The 22,384-nt window shown below is 39.1% G+C and overlaps 1 protein-coding gene across 1 annotated transcript in view; it reads right to left on the minus strand.

Annotated features, from left to right (window-relative positions):
* Nucleotides 1–22,384, minus strand: part of Hsd17b12 (hydroxysteroid 17-beta dehydrogenase 12) — a 135,251-nt gene that overhangs the window by 82,047 nt on the left and 30,820 nt on the right. Inside the window, exons 2-3 of the mRNA XM_010612532.3 lie at nt 4,295–4,341; nt 1,681–1,756 (exon numbers count right to left, since the gene is read on the minus strand). Of these exons, the coding sequence (XP_010610834.1) occupies nt 1,681–1,756; nt 4,295–4,341 (123 nt within the window). The remainder of the gene's footprint in view (nt 1–1,680; nt 1,757–4,294; nt 4,342–22,384) is intronic.

A 22,384-nucleotide genomic window follows, 5' to 3' on the forward strand; every position in this document is an offset into this window, starting at 1 on the left:
AACACAAGTTTGAGCTTGAATGGACTGCATTTACATATGGTTTAAATTAAAATAAAGTGGCTGCAATGTGATTTTATCTCTAGGATTTCTTGCTTTAACTTCTCTGAGAAGCTCACACATTGTCCTGGTTCTTGGAGATGAGAGAGGGCATCTTCTGTATTTCACTGACACCTCCATCTAGTACTAACACGTATGTAGTACTGCTACCCACTCATTGCTTCACACGTGTCATTCCCTTTGCTCTGTCCAGCACCCTTTGGAGGGATACGTTTCTGTTATTATTTCTATCCAGACCACAGCTGGTCCCAGTGAACAGAGTACACACAGGTGCACTTCATCTTTCATGTGTATGTGCTAGGGATTGAACACTGGGTCACCTACATGCTAAGCACTTGTCCTACCCTTGTGTTACATCACCACTCTTCTGAGTACAGCCAAGACCTTGTCGGATCTGCAGACCAGAACTTCATACTCTTTCTTGCATGTACTAAGCCCACGTACCATTTATGAATGCAGTTTCAGTTCTTTTTAAGTGCAGCAAAAACCTCAGCACACACAAAATCATCAGAGAGCAAATTTCTTAACTTTTCATAAGCTTCCCAGTATTTTACATTTGTCTTGGTCCCCCCCACACACAATTTAATAGGGACTTTCTGAAAGAAATAATTTTTCTTGTTTTTTTTTTTTTTCTGACAGCATTCAACATAGGTTTAACAGAAATAAATCTCTTTTTCGTACTAATTTTTCATCATTTACAGGATACGTAATAAAAAAATGTATACAGCATAAGTTTGAGAACAAACACATTGACTCTTTTTTTTTTTTTTTTTTTTTTTTTAAACCTGAGTCATCTGTTTAAGTAGAAGTCAGTTACCAGGGTATCTGCTGTATTATAACTCAGGTCTCAAGCAGAGCTAAGAAGAAAGATTAAGAGTTTGCCTATTATGTGTGTGCCTTTTTAAAAAACCTCTTTCTCAATCCTACATGTTTCAGTGCACTTAGGAAACCCTGAAAGCAAAAGACTAAAAAGTATTAAAGAAAACTGAAATGAAGCATCAGAAACCCACATTGAGTCTTAATAAGGAAATAACTTGTGCAGTCCGAGTACAGGAACATCCCCTCCAGAAGCCTGGCAGCCACTGGAGATCCCAGTCAGTGTTCTCCCAAGGAGGTGAACAGCACTGCCTGAGTCATCTGTTTAAGTAGAAGTCAGTTACCAGGGTATCTGCTGTATTATAACTCAGGTCTCAAGCAGAGCTAAGAAGAAAGATTAAGAGTTTGCCTATTATGTGTGTGCCTTTTTAAAAAACCTCTTTCTCAATCCTACATGTTTCAGTGCACTTAGGAAACCCTGAAAGCAAAAGACTAAAAAGTATTAAAGAAAACTGAAATGAAGCATCAGAAAAGGGATCAGATACTTCAGTACAACATGATGAAGACAATGACCCCTAACAGAGAGAACTAACTGTAGAGAGGCATTTTAAGAAAATTACAACAGACCTAAAATAATCTTATGAAAGTATTTTGAAAGATTGATAAAATTATTTAAAAGATGGTCCACCTTTAAAACATGCCATTAACAGTGTAAAAAAGTTTTCTGAGTGCTACCTGCTTGAAAACATTAAACTTAGATTAGTTACATTCCTTTTGTAATCATGGATGTTTGAAGTGAAAACTTACTTATCTCACTGGAGACCTGATTCAGTTTATCCTGTGATCTGCTGACCAGAACAACCTTCATCCCACGCTTTGCTAACTGAAAAAATAAGACATCTGAGTCACACTTATGCATTTCGTTTTAAAACACAAATTAGATATATCCTCATTTTAAGAAAACCTGACCAGATGGTAATTTAAATGAAAATAAAAACCCAAGTGTATCGAACAGGCAATCAGAATAAATACTTCACAGAAAGAATTCCCCAAAAGATTCTCTTTCTAAATCAAGAACTTAAATCTCCAAGGGAGTCAGAAGGAGGGTGACTTTTACTTTTCATTTTGGATCTGTGTATATTGTTGGGGTTTTAACATTTATTAAATGTCTACTACTTCTGCAATTTAAAATCTAGCTTCAAAAACAAACGTTTTGATGTAGACTGGATACAGAAAACAAAGATCAGAGGATTGGCAAGAAAAGTAGTTAAAAGGTCAGCACTTCCTCACAATATAATCTATTTTTAAGTTTTTACTTGGGCATTGTACTTTCTAGACAGCCAAACTAAGATGGTTAACTGTCTAAAGAATTTTAAAAATTTCCTAAGAAGCACCATCTGCGCATCTGCCCAATGATGCGTAAGTGTTGGACAGAATGAAAAAACTTTACAGGAATGTATTGCCACCCCAGAGACACATAAATACAGGGCTAGAGAAACATTTGCACAAAACTTAGCCAACTGTTCCAGACAATTTATAAATGAGCAATCAATTTGGTACTGTGAATTATAAGTGCTTTATTAAACTAATATTCCAATCCTAAAACCTAAAGTCAGTTCTTATTAAGTAATGAGAGGTACTGCAAATGAAGCTATGGGAGAACATTTTTAATAAAAATAACAAAGGCTGGTAATTGGCTAAATTAATCTGCTGTAAAACCACTGAAGAATCCATTCACCCATATTGATAATTTTTTAAAAATTATACGGGCTAGGAAGAGAAAGGAAAAACCCTAACTTACAGAAAAACACAAACTAATAAATGTAGGAGATATTTAGGAAAATTACCATTTTAAACAACTAGACAAAAAATTGTCAAGGGAGCTTAAAAGCAACAGACAGAAGATTCCTGGGACACAGGTTATGGAGAGTCTCAAAGCACCATCCCATATATTTTTTTATTATTATTTTTATAATGGAGAAATACAGTATACAGCATTTTAATAAACTGCTTACCTTAACATAATCAATAATGGAACAAATGGACTTCATGTACCTCCTGATAAGATTAACTCAAAAGGATACATATCACTTGCATAGCATTCTTGCTAAAAAGCATTTATCCTGAAACCAATCATGAGGAAGACATCAAATTTAAATTTGTATGAAAAACAATCAGCTAGGGTTTTTCAAAAGTGTGACTGTTATAAAAGAAGAAATAAAACTTGTCTAGACTTCTTCAAGATTAACAAAGCCCAGGGGCTAGGGATTTAGCTCAGTGGTTCTGCTGCTTGCCTTGCAAGCACGAGGTCCTGAGTTTGATCCCAGAACAAGGTGCTAAGTTCGATCCTTGGTACCAAAAAAAAAAATTAATGAAGACTAGGAGATATGATAGCAAACACAGCGCACAGTCTTCAGGTGGATCTTGGAACCAAAAAAGAAGAGCTATAAAGGATGTACTGGGAATCCTGTCTGTGGGTTGTAGGTTATATCACAGCACTACACCAAGTGAAACCTTTTGTGCGGGTGCTTATGAAGGTGAATATTTTAGATCTTAGAAGATGCATCTTGAAATACTGAGGGGTAAACTGTCATGATGTCTGTAACTAACTTACAAATGGCCCAGCCAAATAACAATAATAATGATAATAATAATAGAAATAAAATAGCTTAAAGTGACAAAACGTTAGTGGGTGAATCCAGGTGAAGGGTGTTTGGTGTGCACTGTATTCTTCTTACAACTTTCCTGCAGTTTTGAAGTTCTTCAAAATAAAAAGTTGAAAACACAAAAAAGCCGGATGAAAGAAAAAACACTTTTGATAAAAACAAATCAAACGAGAAATTCAATGCATCTGCCAGAATCTTCATGCAAACCGGGCAATGGCTCTGCAGAGGCATAACACAGGGAAACTTACACGAAGAGTATCGCCAGGCTTCCTGCTCTGCACCATGGCCTTTGAACTATCAAGACTTCCTTAGCCTTTAACTGCGGTACAGAGGACCTCAATCCTTTGCTTGACTCTGCAAATACCTTTCCATTAACCTCAGTCGTTGTAAAACGTATGCCATGAACTACTCTGGATATGGGACTGCCTATAACACTATTTCTAGCCTTTGGATTTTTCAAAACTGAAGACTGTCCACAATTAACAATATGAATGGGCCAGGGCTTTAGCTCAGCGGTTCGGTGGCCTGCCTTGCAAGCACAAGGACCCGAGTTCAATCCCCGGTACCAAAAAAAAAAAAAATTCTTATGTTTATGTACACAAACTTGGTATTTCTCACAAGATAAAATTTTTTTTTAAATCACTGTACTATGCAACATTATATTTCCAATTTTAACTTCAAAAATCAAATCTACTATAAGAGATTATTCCAGTTTTTTTAAAGAGCCAAAAGAAAGATCTTTAAAAGTCACCTACCTGTTCCGCATATGATTTTCCAATTCCATCAGTACTACCTGTGACAACTGAAAAAAGAAAAACAGCAATAGTTCAGTTTAGAAACTACAATGAGGAACTGCTCATTTTAACTAATGCAATAAAAGAACTATAGTAACATTGTACTTGGATGGAAAAGAGCAATCCCTGGAACTTTGGGTGCAGCTCAGTGGTTGAGAGTATGCTTAGCACACACAAGGCCTGGGTTCTACCCCTGGCATCAAAATAAATAAATAAAAAGGCAATGCCAGTTGTTCACAGGTAGCGTTGAAAACGTATCGTAACAGCTAACATTAAAAAGGCTGCAATATCAAGTACTGACAAGGATGAAAAGCAACTGGAGCTCTCATACGCTGTTGGTGGTACACGAATCGATAGAATTCTTTTGGGAAAACTGTTTGACAATATGCCCAAAACTAAAGATGTACCTACCCTGAGACCTAGCTATTCTGAAGAGACAGAAATGAACTGTGGCCACCAAAAGAATGTTCACAGAAGCTCTACGTCTGCATAGTCAGGAAACAAGTCTAAGTATTATTTGTAGGAGAATGAGTGTAAGGAAACTAAGCAATAGTCGCACAACGAATACTTAGCAGCAACAAGAAAAGAACTACTGATATTTGGCGGGGTGGGTACTGGGGGTTGAACTCAGGACCTTGCGCTTTCGAGGCAGGCAGCAGAACCACTGAGCTAAACCCCCTGGCCAGAACTACTGATATGTACAAAGCATGAATGAATCTGAGACACCACGCTGGGTGAAAAAGTGTGACACAAAACTGTACAACAATTCTATTTATGAAGTTCAAGAACAGGTCAAATTGGCCCTCTCTGGGATGGAGGTGGATGTCAAAGAAGGGGTACAAGGGAAACTTCAGGGGTACAAAAAATATTATTTATCTTGTATATTAGTTACCTCTGTGTGTGATGCCTGCTTCACAAGACGAGGGATGACCCAAACTTTTCTCATTTACAGATTATGGAAAACAAGTTACAGTGTAACTTGTATGATTTCTTTTATTTGTCCTAAAACTAATTCTTTCAAATTACACTGGTCCCCAGTTTAACTATTCAGAAATACGCCAAACATCCCTATTCTTCCTAGCCGTGGCTTTCAGTATCTCACAGACCTTCATCATGGCCCAGCTCAGCCATCATCTTTCCAGAATTTAAAAGACCTATTTAGAATTAAAGTCGAAGTCAGGTGTGGTGCTGCACACCTGTAATACTAACACTACTAGGGAGGCTGAGGCAGGGGGGTGGCAAGTTCAAGGCCAGCCTCGGTTACACAGCGAGTGCAAGGTAGCCTGGAGGACTATATAGAAAGATGCTGGGGAGGTTAGGTTGGGAGGGAGGGAAGGTCAAAAATACCCAGAGAACAAACTCCCATGTACCCATGGTCCAGCTTCACCAAGGATCAATTTAAGATTAATCTTGCTTCATCTATACCCCACCTGCTTCCTCCCACCTCAGATTATGTCGAATCTCAAACACCGTATTACTTCATCTATAAATACTTCAGTATGCATTTGCTATCAAAATAAATACAGTGTTGGGCCGGGGAATTAGCGCAGTAGCGCCACACCTGTCTTGCAAGCTCAAGGTCCTGAGTTACATCCCCAGTACAAACAAACCAACAAACAAACAAATACAATGCCATATATATATATACACTTTTTTTATATTCCTAAAATTACAAATAGTAATCAACATCTAATCAGTATAAACTTGCCCAAATGTTTCAAAGAACTTTTAATAACATTTCTATCAGGAGTCAATAATTCTATATTTCAAATGAGTTAACATGTCTCCTGAATCATGAAGCCTGGAAGTTCTATCTAACCCTCTCCTTACCCTCTTCCTCTCTTCTCCCTCTGACTCTCTTTTCCCCTACCCTTTCTTCCCTCCCTTCCTTTCTCACGCAATTTATCTCTTGAAATACTGGATCACAGTGTGGCCCTGGAGGGGATACAGCAGTAAGACACCTGCCACTCCCTCTTCCTCGCAACTGAGCGTGACATGAGCAGGTTTGCTATGCCAGGTGCCTCTCCAGGATGTGCTGCCCTCCCACCAGAAGCAATGAATCCACACAGTCATGGAGCGGAACCTCCAAAACCGGGAGCCAAAATTAATTAACTTTCCTCCTTATGATGTTATTACCTCAGATTGTTACAGCAACAGAAACCTGACACAATCAGCCAGATCCTCCCTTGCACACAGAAGTATTCAGCCGGTTCTCTCCTCTCTTGCCAAGAGCATTCCTTGTTCACCTCGTGACTGAGCATCTTCCATAACTGCCCTCAGCCACAGGGAGCTGCTTCACCGCCCTTGGTGGCACTATCTAATGACTGGCTTACACTCAGGTTCCTGGGGTGGGCTCCCTGGCCTCGCTTGGGCCTTTCAGAAGGGCCACTCCAGGTCCAAAGTTTCCATTGGTGTCAGCTATGACCCCTGCCACACCTATAGCGTGGTTTTACTTCTCCCTTTGCTCAGCTGTTTCCTTACTTCCTTATTAAGCAATGTCCTCAAGAACATCCCCAGCACACCCCATCTGCATACATCCAAGTGTCCAAATTTTTTCCTGATCAACTACTGTGAACTACAAATCAAGTAATACATGCACAGTTAGAAAAATAAAGGAGTTGGAAAAGGTTTAAACCAAAAAAACAGCACCATTTTACACCAGCTTTCTACGTTCTCCTACTCCATCTCCAGAAGCAATTATTTTTGGTTTTGCTTCTGCTTGTATCTATATTCTGAATCCTATGTTTACACTGTTACCTCCTGACTGATCAGCTGTTCATTACTTATTGGCTCCCAGGTGATGAGAATTCCTATTCCGCCTTCATTTTCCCCATCCTTCAGATGAAGTTATATCACAACACCCGTCAACTGTGTTTACATAGCCGAATACAGCACATCAATTCTGACACTAACCAGCGAGACAGTATAGAGTTACCAGTTGCCAGAATGGTCTCTAACCAGACTGCCCTCATTTCTGATGCCTAGTTCAGAGGTTCCTGGACTACCTACACTTCTGGCTTAACTGGCTACAAGTTTGGGGGTTTTCATAAAATGGCCCCATGCTTGATAATTCACTAGAACAACTCACAGAACTCAGGATAACTTCTGGTTAGTTATGAGAGAAGATACAAATCAAGGCCAACCAACTGAGGAGACGACACACAGGATAAGGCCCAAGCTTCCACGCCTTCTCCCCAGGGCATGGGACCAGGACAGGCACAGCATCTGCCCAGAACATGGCTGCCTGCACCGACCAGGAAACTCCACCCAGCCTCAGACTCCGGAGCTGTAATCGGGTTTCATTACAAAAGCAGGACTGAAAAAATCATGGGCCACATGAGAGAACTCGATCTCTAGCCTTTCTCCTCTTCCCAGATGCTGGGAGGCTAAGCTGATAGCAGAGGCTCAACCTTTATTCACACATCTTTCTGGTATGACCACTCCCCATGAGTCATCAGTACAGACTTCCAGGGCGTTTACCAAAGACACCCCTATCACTCAGGAAATTCCAAGGACTTACTCTCCCTCTCGGGATCCAGACATAGGATCTACTTAAATTTTGTTATACAACTACTGTGCCCAAATAAATAAATTATTCACTCCTGGCCCAAAGAGTAGACTATGATTATGTTTCATCTCCTGTCAACTTTATGTCTCTCCTGGACACAGAATGCCTCGCTCTTCCATTTGCATAGTTTTCTTTTTAAATATTCCCCCATCCTCTAACAACCTCAGTACAGTTTTCTACACAATCATTCCTTTTCTTAGCAACTGCCTTCCAAGAGACCTCTGGCTTTTATCCTGCTCCAACCTGGAATGGCCACTCTCCCAACCTCCCAGAACATCATCTTTGGAATTCTCCTTTCTCTTGTGTTGAAGCCATTTTATTTTCCCCTAGATCTTGTCCTGTTTCCTCAGTAGGATGGAACACATCTGACTGTAGCTACCCAAGAAATGTATGGAGACAGATTTTTGTGAACAATTTTTAAAATAAAATTCTAATTTTTACAATACTTCTAGACTTACCAAAACACAAAGTGAAGACAGTACAGTATTACCAATGTCTCAAGTGCAGTTTCTCCTAACATCTGACGTAAGTCTGGTACATTTGTCACAATTCATGAAACAACTAACTACAGCCCATATCTTATTCAGATCTCCTTGGTTGTTACTGAGTGTCTTTTTTCTGTTCTAGGATTCCATCCAGGCTCATCATACTGTATTTAGTCATCATGTCCCCTTATGTGACAGTGTGAGACAATTTTTTTATTCTGCATATCTATTTTTAAGTCTATATTCAAACCTCACCCATTATAGCATGACTGGGTATAGAATTCTAAGTGGGAAATCATTTTTAACAAAAAATTTCAGAATACTCCCCGTCATCTTCTAGCATGGGTATTGTCTAAAGTGCGTCACTTTTTTTTTTCAGGCCATTTGTCAGGCACCTCTTTGTCATCCCTGGGATTTCAGGGTTATTATTTACTCTAAGACTTCATGGTCATACACCTCAGAGTAGGAGTCTTTCCATTCACCGGTACTAGGCAGGGGCTGTGAAATTCATCACCTTCAATTCTAGGAAGTTTCTATGTTAATTCTTTGATGATATCTTCCTCACTCTTCTCGCGTTATAGAATCTATTAATCAGAATCTGGACTTAACATTTTCTCTATTAATCCTAATTTTCTTTTTTTTGTCCTACTTTCCTGTAAGTCTTTTCAACTTAACCTTTGAAGTTCTTCCACTGATTTTTCAAATTTAGGTTGTCAGTTTTCAATCTTGAAGAACTCATTTCTATTCTGGTTGCTTTCTCTCTCTTACCATGCTTTTCTCATTACAGATCCATTATCTTCTCTTATTGGAGGTCAGTAATTATAGTTTGTTTGCATATTTCCATTTCTTCTCCTTACACTCTGCTTCCCTTCCTCTACGTACCTTCTTGATTGTTGGACCTGACTTGTCTTAGAGGCATTAACATGTTGGTAAGGAGCGTACAGATGAGGTGATTGGACTGTGGACTTCACCAAGGACAATCAAGAGAGAAACCAGCTTTCTTACTAGAGAATCCACAAAACTCAGTATCTGTTTTTTTTTTCTGGGATGCAAAGCATTCACAGTCTGACTACTGAGCAGTTGGATGGTGTCAGGAGCACGGTATTGGTGGTGTCAAGCACTGGATGACAACAGAGTGCTGGCAGCTGAGGTGGGCAGTTTTCAAGAACCCTAAGAAAGCAGCACCCAAAGAAGCTGAGTGGTTACACCCAGGAACAGATGGCCCAACTACTACCGCTGGAGCAACAGGTAAGGCAGGTGGAGATTACCACAAAAACCACCTGGTAAGGAAGAACTGAAGAGGCGTTAATCAGATGCAATTGTCTGCTCACATGCACTCCTGCCTCAAGAGACAGAGACTCTGCCGCCGATCCATTGGAGAGCAATGTGCTCTCCCAGGCTGCCTTGAACTGGACCTGAAATTCTGTTCAATGGGTTTGGCTCGATTTGGTCTCATATTCATGAGTGACCAGGATCAGGACTGTAACCACTTGTGTGTGATTTACAGAGTAAGGGATCTGTTGTAGGGATTGATGTGCAAATAAACAACGCATTCGAAAGACAGTATCTGTCATCTAATCTGTTCACATCCTTTATTCTGTTAGAAGGGTGCTCAGGACAGGCGGCTACTGAATTTACGAACCTTTTCCTCAACCTCTGATCCTTCCCTTCTTCTGCTCATCTTCCCTGAGTCTCCAGCACATTTGGCTCAGGCCCAGCCCCTGACATGTCAACGCCTGGGCTATACTGAGGTGCAAAGGACAAACGTGTGTGTCCCCTCTGTGAGCACACAGGCGACTGCTCTGTGAAGTCAGCTGCCGTTCCTTTACCTACATTTGTTATGACTGCAGGTGATGGATGACAGGTGTTCCCTAGTCTCACCCAAATGGAGCTTTCTGTTTCCCATTCTAATTTTTAGAGAGGATTTGCAAGAGACCAAAGGGCAGAAGCGTTACTACTTGGTCGTTTTAAAACTGAAAACACCCAAGGGTCCTCTTGAACACATTACACTAACGCAGACTAACTTTTGTTGAGAAGGAGGTACTGGACAGACTTTGCAGAGATTTGGCTTTATGCTCACAGCAAGAATGTTTTCCTTTCTTTCTTTTTTTGGTACTGGGGATCGAACTTGGGACCTTGCGCTTGTGAAGCAGGTGACAGAACCACTGAGCTAAATACCCGGCTCCAAGAATGTTTTTCTTATCATCTCTTAGTAGTCACTCTTAAACTGAAATCATACTGGGCTAGAGGGGGTTGGCTCAGTGGTACAGCCAGTGCCCAGAGTGTATGAGACCCTGGGTATGATCCTCGGCACTCACTATGAACACCTCTCTCTCTCTCCCTCTATCCCCCTACAAGCTGTCTGACTCTCAAAACTATTACATCGTGACTATGGAGAACAGGGTGACACATATGCACTTTACTTCTATAAATCACTCATTTCATAAATGGGACTTAAAATATTTGGCATAAACAATGAGTTGGAAGTGTACAGATATTACACATTAACCTTTTGATTTTTTTCAGATAAAAACCACTTTTCCAATTTTCTAATATATCTCAAACTACATCTAATGCTGCACAGTTGCATGTAAGTCCGGTACTGTCTGACAAGTCTTTTTCTTGAAAACAAAAGTATAAAAATTATTTACAGAGAAGTACAAAAATCATTTATGGGAACAAAGAATAAAAAATAAGACTGGAAACCCACAGTTTTTCCTCCCCACCTCTACAGTAGTGTCTACATGATCTGACTGGTATTTCCCTGCCCTAATCTTGCCTCTTTTTGAGAAGAGGAGTGTAGGCTAAGACTCTCTCCTCGGGCTGTCCACTACCTGGATCTAAAATGGCTGCCATTTTCCCTAAAATCCCATCTGCGAGCTAAATGACACACTGCCCCCTGTCATGACAGCGGCCGATTTCCATGACAATGACAGGAAAGAATCATAAAAGCAGTGAAAAGAGTCAACTCCCAAATTCCAGAAAAAAATCTCTGCCCATCCCCCCAAATTAATATTCTTCCTCTTTAGTAATCTCTCTTTGCCCTTCATTTCTTTAGTTCTACATCTACCCAGCTTCCAGTGGGTTGGTGATTTGAGAGTTTATCGCCCACTTCTTTTACTCTTGGACAACAATAAAAGTCTCCTTCACTCTCAATCAGCACTCGGTCTTATTGTTTCCGTAATTTCAAAGGGAACCAGATGGAGTATTTTTTAAAAATTGGTAAGAGTACAAGTAGTTCTACCGTGTCCGGGCATCAAGGGAGAAGAATCATTTCCCTGCTATTTGCAATAATGTACCAACATAACCAAGTCAAACTCAGATAACCACAAAATGAACGCGAGAGATGTGTAACTTGTTTATGACGAACCTGTAGAGATACTTTCAAAGGATTCTGTACATGCCCTTGAAATGAGTTGATTTTCAGTGTTGGAGAGAACCACCTTGCTCATAATGTGCCAGGGTGATATGAAGTGAAATAGTCTAGAACAGGATTAAGCAAAGAAGAGATAAACACTACGGGTTAGTAAAGCAAGCTAAATTACCCAACTAGTGACAGTTCACTATTTTTGCGTCACTAAGATTTACTTGTTCAGTTAATGCTGGGTGTCCTGAGATTGTATTTTGCTATGGAGCGAGTGGGTAAGTTAAGGTAGCTTTCAGCAGTATGCAGAAAAGAGCAAAGACCACCACCCATGACTCTTGAGAATTGGGAGGGAGTCATGAGATGGCCATCGTCAGAAGTGAAGTAGCAAAGGAAAAGAGGGAGAGGGGAAAAGGATTTTTTTAAAAGGCTTATGTCTTCACAGATAAATATAACACCAGAACCCAAATTTGCAAGCCTTTGAGAAGATGGAAACTGACAAGTATAAAGAATATCCCAACTTGGCATCCAGAAGTGTCTAGCTTGTTACAGATTATGTAAAATACTGGCAACTGACCTGGGCTCCACTTCCAGATTTTATACGGACAACAAAAATACTTTAGTTTGTATAGGTTAAAAATATTCTACTCTTTTTGTCCTCGACTTGCTAGGAACAGATATTTTAAGAACCCAATCAACCTTATCAAAATCAAACATCAAAAATAGACTAGAGAAACACTGGAAGCCAGCACACTATTTTTAGCTCCTCTGTCTATTCCCTGCCACTACCCACCAAATTCTGACTGCAGAGCCCTGCATAAGAGCTTAGTTATTTCAAGCAGTTTCCTTTTCTGACTCTTTTTTCCACCCTGAACACCTGAATGCAGAAAACACTCTATTGATTAAAGATTAATACTGCTGCAAACCATGACAGCTGCCCTTCCTCTGAGTGCTTGGGGGAAAGGGAAAGAAATAGAAAAATGACAGAAAGCTTGCATCAGTATTCCTCTTGGGGATCTATTACATGGGAAAAAAAACTGCTATTTCAATTCCCTTTTGTTGCTAAAAATAGCAGTCTCAATTGATTCAAGCAAACAGTCTACAAGCTTAGCTGTGCTGAATTTAGAAACCACTGAAGTCCCTGAGAGCAAATGCTAACACAGTCTAACACATGCCAGCTCATATTTAACAAAGAACAGAAAAGAGAAGAATGCAGGGTGCAAGTTTATAAAATAGCAGCATTTTTATTAAAGAGAAACAGTGAAGCGATGCAAAGTAGGAAAACGCAACTATAACTTGTTCTCCTAATAGTATTTCAACAAAAAATAATTTTACAGAAAATGTAAGTTCACCCATAGACCCAAAGAGGTGTGCATTTCCCACACCCTCATGGTTTGGGGATGTATACATCTTTCTGCAAGCACCCTAAGTGACTACAGAAAGAAAATGCCCAGTTTACAAAAGCCCTACCCCAATACAGAGTCCCCTTCCCGCCATTCAGTCCTTTTGGGTTCCCCTGAGCACCCTCTCCTACCCTCACCCTCCACACTACCTTCTCCTGACCCAACCAGAAGCCGTAGACAGTTACAGCTTGCCACTTCAACAGCTAACACAAACCAACCCAAACAAACACACACCGAAAGCATCTATGGGCTCAGAAGAGAGACACACAAGAAGCTGTGAATAGCAGGGTCTGCTCAAGGCCGTCAATCAATCCCTGAGCCCACTTCCAGGCCAGGCCCTGTGGTTCCTTTTTCACTTCACTTGGTTAAATGAAGACCTTTCCAAATAATGATTCATTTCAGGTAATGCCACATCCTCTTTAAATATGCAAACCCTTGTAGAAGAATTAAAAGGTTATCAATCCTCATGCTCAGCATGATTAAGTAGACTCAAATGGCTTTGCAGCTTTCTTAGAAATACTCAAATTGCGAGGGTGAAGTCGAAGGGTCGCATGAGTAGGAATTCTGTTTTTTTGTTTTCGAACTCGGGACCTTGCGCTTGCAAGGCAGGCAGCGGAACCACTGAGTTAAACCCCCGGCCCATGAGCAGAAATTCTGAATGGCAACAAGAGTTACCATTTCTGAGTCACAGGGCATTGAGACCTCATAGTGGAAAGGTTTAGGTTTTTCCTATATTTTTAGTATAAATGCACTATGAAGAGAGATTAACAGAATGAGTTACTAAATCAGGCCAGTGAGGTTCCAATCCAAGTTCAAATCCTCTCTGTCACTTGGCAGAGGATAGTTAAACTCCACTGACTCAGTTTTTTTACGTGGATTGTATCTAAACTAAAATTTTCTTGCACATCAAAGTACTCTTATCAAGAAAGTAAAAAGATGACCCATAGAATGGGAAAAAATATTTGCAAATCATATCTAATAAAAATCCAGAATCCAACATTTATAAAGAACTCCTACAACTCAACAACAAAAAGTCCAATTTAGAAATGGGCAAAAGACTTGAATAGACATTTATTCAAAATGCAACTGGTCAACAAATGCATGAAAAAAAGATCAATATCATCAGAGAAATGTAAATCAAAAGTACAATGACAAGCTACATTGGCCATAATTTTCAAAAATGGAAAATAACAAGTGCTGGTGAAGATAGTATGCTTAAAATGGCACAGCCACTGGGGGAAAAAAAAAACAGCTTGACAGTTCCTTAAAAAGATAAACACGGAATTATCATACAACTCAGCAATTCTGCTCTTAGGTATGTTCAAAAGAATCGAAAACAGGTATTCAAACAGAAACTTACATATAAGTGTCTGTAGTAACACTACTGGCAATAGCCAGAAGGTGGAAACAACTCAAATATCCATCAACAGATGAAGAGATAAACAAAATGTGGTATATCCATATAATAGAGTGCTATTTGGTCATAAAAAATGAAATACTGGTACCTGCTACAATGTAGATGAACCTTATTTATGAACCACACTAAGTAAAAAAAAGCCAGGCACAAAAGGTCACTTAACATATAGAAGAGGTAAATTCATAGGGAAAGAAAGCAGATTATGGTGGCCAGGGCCAAAGGATGTAGAGTAATTGCCTTAACACATATGGTGTTTTCTTTCGGGGTGATGAAAATGTTTCAGACCTAGATAGAAGGGGCAGCTGTACAACACTGATAATGTACTAAATCCCACTGAACCGTGCACCTGAAAGTGTTTAATGGTTAATTTCACATGACCAGAATTTGATCACATTTTTTTAAATCCCTTTTTATAAGTTATAAAGATTACCTTTTTACCAAGGGACAGAACAGGAAAGGAAATTGCAGTATCTCTTGCTGTGTCATCCTTTAAATTTGAAGGAAAATTTCAATCAAAACATTATTCAATTTCCAGTATTCTATACCGTGGAACCCAAGTTTGGATTACTCCTATGGGTGGAAGAGCCCTTTTATGTGCATCTAAATTTACTGAGTACCTCACATGTGCTGAACACAATAGCAGATGCTTCACAGACACTATTTTTTTGTCTCAACACTGTATGATGGACCATCAGTATCTGCCTAGACAACCTTCTGAGGGTTATAAATAAGATGTTATTATGCTATCTAATTTTACAGATGAAGAAATAATCTCAGAGAGGTTAAATGACTTGCCAATACTCACATCACCTTAAATCTAATCACCCAAACATTAATCAACTACACAATTAAAAAAACTGGTTTCTAAACTCAGAACTATCCATAACCATCACATTCAGGAATAAAGCACTGTGTATACACAAATACTCTAAAGAGTCTCTTCTTCATTAACCTGATAACGCTGAATCCAACCTTAGTTTTCACTATTCCTTAACCAACCTTTTAACTCTAGCCAAGCCAGTCCATCAGGCATTTCCCCTAACAGAATATACCAGGGATTCTACTCCATATTGTTCCCAATTACCCCTCACACTGAAAGATGATTTCTGTCTTTCCCATCCATCACCTACTTCTGAATAATCTGAACTTCTAGGATTTACAGGCAACAAGTGTTCGATGTGACTGGCTATTTGCTTTCTAGGACATCAAAGCCCCAGCTAATCTTCCTGCTAAGAAAGGCTAAGTAATGCGCACAAATTCAAAATATCTGGAAGCAAACAAACAGAATCAAAGTTCCCTGACTTTTTATCTGGTTCTTAATACTAATGATTAATTAAACCATGCAATACACCAAGGAAAAAAGCAAATTGATGGAATAGTTATGATGCTATCTCTGATGAGTTATGTAATCCTTTTTAAATTTTCTTAACACTGTATAGTTAACATTTAAACGGCAACTGTCCAGCCTACACAATTATTTAATGCTTAACATAAACCAAAGTATTCCCTCTACTCCTATAAAGGATATTTACTTTCAGTAAATGGCTATGGACTTAAAGTTACTTCCACAAGTCCAAATTCGAAGTCATATAGCTCAAAACAAGAAATACTGCTTTTGACATATCTCATGGTTATATATCCTGGCTCTATTTTGAACGAATCACCTAATAAATAATCATTTTTTCTTTAAGCATTAAATACTTTCCTAAAGGTATGTATTTTGATGTTATATCCAAAGAGGCCCATCATACGCCTAGGAACTTTATAATGAGGGGAAATCAAATCAGTCTACTTGTCAAGCCTCAGATCTGGTCAAGATGTCAAAACAGCAGTTCCAGAAAGACAGTCTGCTAAACAATCTACTATGCATATCCACCTTGAAATCATGCACAACAGTACCAACAACAGACTTGAAGAAGGAAAGGAGAATGTTCATCTGTTTTCACACACATTTTTTTTCCTCATCCCTCAAAAGCCAAAACCAATCTCTTTGTGTTTCAGAACATCTGGCTGGATCCTCTTTCCACTTTGAGGAAAACCAAGACTGCAAATAAAATTATTCTAAGCAACTTAACGACTATCACACTTTCCAGAGTGAGCACTCAAGGAAATTTGTATCTAACTGAATCTTGTTAAAGGAGCTTAACATAATCCCACACCCTTTTGCTCAGTTTCAGAGATTATTTTCCACATAAAATAGCAGAGGCTCCACCAGCAGTCAGGAAATCCATGTTCCGAGTCTCAGTTCTACTCACAAAATGAATCTGGACCAGTATTTAACATTCTGAGCCTCAGACTAATGAACGGCCAAGAAGGGTCCTATGATTCCCTGACTGTAGTGAATATAAAGTCAAAATAATGGCTTCTCGCTCCTCTTTAATTTCTAAAATAAAAACGTAACAGATTTTTCAAAAACCATACATCCACAAGTTCTACAAACAGTGTAGGTCAGGTCAGAGCTATGACTGAAAAACAATAAGCAAACAGCTATCTCACCTTCAAAATTCAAGACAGAACACTAGTAATTTAAGAAAAAAATTATTTAATTTTCAACTTTTCTCCCATAGATGTTAACAGAAAACTAGTTTCTGTAACTTTTATTTCTCCTGAGAAACTTGGATGAAAGTGCTAACAGCCAGTGAAATAATTTTCTGCTTGTCATTTGACTTCATCCAACTTTCTGGGTAAGCTACTGACCCGGATGTCTTGGGTGGGTAGCAGGTAGCTCTGTCTGGAAGCAATGCGGAACCAAAGGAAGCAAACGTTCCTTAATTCAAGAAGCCACCTCTCCCAACAGGTTGACCTGAAGTGCAGTCTTGGGCTAGAAGTATATAGCTCCGTGGTGAACAGCTTGCATAACATTCACAATGCCATGGGTTCTATCCTCAGCACTACAAAAGTAAGTAAGTAAACAAACAACTAAATAAACAATGTTGGGTATTTTTCGATGACAACACTTGACTTAATCTCTTTTCATTCTACAAAGGCACTGCAGAAACTTACTGGTCTCTAGCGAAAGTTTCAAAACTCAATTATTTAGTAAAGTTTCAATATCTGGACTAGAGCTCACAGAGAGAAACAACAAGTTCTCTGAAGCCTGAAGTGACAGTTAGGTTGGTTACTGACCTACTCACCTAACTTGCAGGTATACTGGAAATTAAAACAACCTGCTACTCAGTGTTTGGAAAACAACTTCAATTCCTCACAGGATTAGACAATGCTGAACTTATAAATTCAGCATTAGATTCAATTAATGTACAGTTGTCCCTGTTTTTATTTGGTCATTGATCCTTAAGATACAAGGGCACCTGAAACAATTCTTTAAATGTCATGCTTCTCTAAGCCATCCGCTGGCCCTTACTAACTTCATAGTTTATTGCCTTTCCATTTTCATTATTCAGAGTGAACGTGACCTTTAAAGATGCTGGTGTAGGGCAACACTGCTTACAATAGCAAAATCGAACGTATCCAACAGGAAGGGACCACTAAATTGTAATACATAATTATGAAACATGTAAGTATATACGAGTACCTCTGTATGGCACATAGAGTGTATACTTTGTCTGTAGACTATATATACCAGTCTGTAGAATATCTGCATCAATGATACACATGGCATTTGAATACTTAGATAGCACAGCATGTCAATAAAACGGAACAAAATACAGCCATCAAAAATCATGGCACCAGAGAGTAGCTACTGGCAATGAAAGCTGTCTCTGACAGATTGCCAAGTTAGGACAAACTGGAGCAATATTGTGTGGAGCAAAATTGACTATTTTTGTTTTAACAATGTTTATTTCTCTAGAGGACCCTTGGAAGTTCTATAACCATTACCTAATGATGAACCAAAAGAAGCTCACCAATGATAAAAAAGCCAATTCTCAAAGGCAGTACTCCGAATAACTACTGTTCATTTTTGGTCTAAAAAAAAAAACAAATGCACATGTGTGTGTATGTGTGTTGGAAAAAGAATCTAAAGAACCTAAAAGACCATACATAAAACTTGGTGGTCATTACCTCCATGTGGAATATAAATAGTTTATATTCTCTTCTTTTTACTTAGCTGTATTTTCTAAGTTTTCTATAATAAGCAAATGTATCTCTTGTGTAATGTTTTTAATTTAAACTATTAAATGTTTTAAAGTTCGAGGTTCAAGTCCAATTATATTCTGCAAATGTGAAGTTAGTTAAACAGAATTCCACCCTGCAAATTCCTGGGTGGTTACTTTCACGTCAGTGTTGTTCAATTCGGTTCACAGTTAAAAGCCTTAAACAGAAAAGCAGTGAAACTCTAGCTTTCCAGAAATGAAACAAATAAAAAGAGAACCACACCTACTCTTCCACTTCTGGAGAGAAAGGGGCTGTGAGATAACAGGAGGCCCAGTGCAAATTTACAGTCCCAGACTGTCTCTCTCAACTCAGTGAGACAAGAGGTGCACTGGGTAAAGAAAATGGAAAAGGAGCTGACCAAAGATCAAAATGGACAAAAGGCCAGAGAGAGGGTTATTGTGGTTTTAAGGCTTTATCATAATGCCAAGTACTTAGAGAAACAGAGCTGTAAAATTCAGCATTAAGAGATAATGGTATTTCATGAAAGCAATGCTTGTCAACAAAATTCCTTATGGGTTATTTCTCTATTATGCTAAAGATTCCAAAAGATTCAAAGTTCAAGTAGGGCCGGGGAATTAGCTCAGCGGTTCAGTGGCCTGCCTTGCAAGCGCAAGGACCCAAGTTCAATCCCCGGTACAAAAAAAAAAACCAAAAAGCAAAGCAAAACAAAAAACCAAAGTTCAAGCAAAACTCTCTCTATAGTAGGTCTTTCCTGGAGCCTTCCAAACTCTAAGTTTTAAAATGCAACAGAGCCACTTTCAATGAGTCAGCTGATACCATATAAAATATATTTCCTAACTGAAAATAGCAAGGCTTACTATAATATTTTATGTTGAATGTTGTCTGATAGAATCTATTTATTCCTTTTGACAAGGGCCACTGAGTCTAACAACAGGGCCACACTCTTGCTTCAGCAGGACTCTTACCAACAACAGGCCTGTCCTTCTGTCATAAGAAATCTAACTACACAATCCCGCCCGCACTGCCGAGAATGAGCAGGGCATTGTATCACGACCAATCCTCAATATAAAGCATATTTAAGTAATTTGCTCTTTAGGTAATAACTGGTCTCACATTTACATATCGTATAAATAAAATCTGTTCTTGGAATTCATATGCAAAGCAAGCGTCCCCAATTAACTTAATGGAAACCTTAAGAATCTTTGGAATGCAAATATTCCCCTCCCACATGTTATCTATTTTTATGGATTTTTATTTTCTTATGCCAAGTTTTAAGAGTGGACTGCACCTGTATTCTGACAGACTGGCAGCTTCTAATGTGGGACAGGATCTGTGCAAGAATCCAGACAGAAATTTTAGTAGACGGGACAAGTCATAACATTTGTACTGTAAAAGCTATACCGGTTTACCTAAACGTGCTACATCTTGGGAATTCAGTCTATTTGCAGGCCGGTGTTAAAACTAGGAATTCCTCTTTCACGTGATAACCAAGTAGAGAAACACTCAACAAGGATGCTCTGCATTAGCAAAGGGTTCTAATACTGCCTGCTGAGAAGGTATCTGCTTGATCTTCAGCACCACGAACCTGTCCCTGAAATACGGGATGCTGGGCCAAATCACTTCTAATAGTCAAAGTCACTGCTGCGGTAAACAGGGGTCACTGTGTCTGCATGAGCCTCTCAGGCCCAAAGCACACCTTCATAGACCTCTTCCTTCCTCTGCTCGGGCTTTTGGGGATCAACCTAGTACACTTCTTTAGCATTATTCTTATTCCTGTACCATCAAGTGAGATTCTACCTCCCCCTCTGAGTCACTCAGCCACCCAAATTCGCCCACCCATAAAATGGGAGCAGTGGCAGTACTTAATTTAGAGATTAGGATAGGACTACTAAATCCTTAGAGTAGTGTCTGGCATGTCGCTCAGCCTATGTTTTACTAACATCACTATTTTATGTGTGGGAAACGTTTGATGTATGAGCAGTCTATATTAACATTATTATTAAGCATCTAATTGCTAATTGTTATGCTGAGTGAAAACAACATGAAAAAACATTTAAATTTAGAAAACTTACCAAAATCCTACATTCTTTGCTCCTGACTACTTGAAGACACAGCACCCTCCCCAAAAGTCCATTTTGAGATGGTACCTCCATTATTTCTTATATCTATTTCTCTGTTGGGCCTTCCTCTCATCTAGTTTTCATGTAAAAAAACTCCCGTTTCCCCTAACGGTGTAACTGCAACGGGTCTTCCTGCGTGGTAGGACTAAAATTTTTATGTTGTCTTTTTTTTTTCTTCTCTCCCAGATTAGAATGTAAGTTGCATGAGGATAGCCATAATTGCCTTTTATTAATGGACAGATCCATGCTCCTAAAATAGTACTTGGCACACAGGCTATCAATAAGTACTGTTGAATGATCAATATTCAACCCAGCATACCCCAGACTTGTCTGATTAATAAATCATCATCTATTCACCAGAGATAGCCACCATAACCAAGTGTTCATTACTTACTGCTGAAAACATTCCTGGCTGTTAAAGCACTACGGAATACTCACAGAATACAGTATGTATTATCATCCTTGTCGTTGTTATTATTGTTATTATGAATTAACCAGTGCTTAGGATGGCTTATTAGGTCTTAGGCAATGATGCCTGATATTTTTAGTGTTAAGTAGGCATCATCTTTTTAAATCTTTACAATAACTTCTGAGGCATGTACCAATTTTATAGATGAAGCAGCCAGGGCTCAGAAAAGCGAAGCAACTTACCCAAGGTAACATAGCTAGGAAATGACTTGTGCAATTTGCAAACCCAGATTTATGGCTCCAGGGCCTATAATCTGACCTAAAATGCTATACCTTCATGTCTGTGAAGTATCCACATGGAAATCTTCCACTCTAAAAATAACTATAAGCTCTACAGGTTAGGAATCCTGTTTTCTAAACTTTAGTAGCCACCACAGCAACTAATACATCATACAAGGCCCTTCTCTACCTACTCAGTAAATCCTGCCACAGAAATAGACAAGTCAATACCAAACCCGCTTTAGAAATATGAACTTTCATAAAAGTGAGACATGAATGTACACTGCTAAAATTTTAATGTACTGTATTTAAGAGTAAAAGTCCCTTGCTTTCTCTTGATTGCAGGGATTTTCCTTCTGTTGTTGTATTTGTCACACCGGCATCTAAAATTGTTTAAAAAATCTCTGCCATGGTCCAAAGCTCTGTGTCCTCCCAAAACTTACATGTTAAAATCCTCACCCTCAAGTGATGGTATTAAGAAGTGGGGTGTCTTTGGGAAGCGACTCATCATGAGGACGTCCAGAGAAAGCTCATCTGCCTCTTCGCGAGGACAAGGAGAAGCCACCATCCATTAACCAAGAAGCTGACCCTCACCAGACACTGAATTCGCCGGTGCCTTCACCTTGGACTTCACGGGCTTCAAAACTATGAAAAATAAATCTCTGTTGTTTATAAGCCATCCACTTTATAATATTGTTACAGCAGACTGGGATAAGACAGTCTCCTAATATGTTAATGACTGGTGTCCTGTGACCTATGTATTTAAAGATAAATGATGGATTTACTTTGAACCCAAGCCAGTAGGCTTTGTGCTATATGGTAACCCTTAACTCTTATGCAGCTAGTCCATGCAAAATAACACCAGTCCCTTGTGGTGCAAGTAAAGGAACACACACACACACACACACACACACACACACACACACACACACA

The sequence above is a fragment of the Fukomys damarensis genome, unplaced genomic scaffold (assembly GCF_012274545.1).
Source record: "Fukomys damarensis isolate Sample0158 unplaced genomic scaffold, DMR_v1.0_HiC HiC_scaffold_27, whole genome shotgun sequence".
NCBI lineage: Eukaryota > Metazoa > Chordata > Mammalia > Rodentia > Bathyergidae > Fukomys > Fukomys damarensis.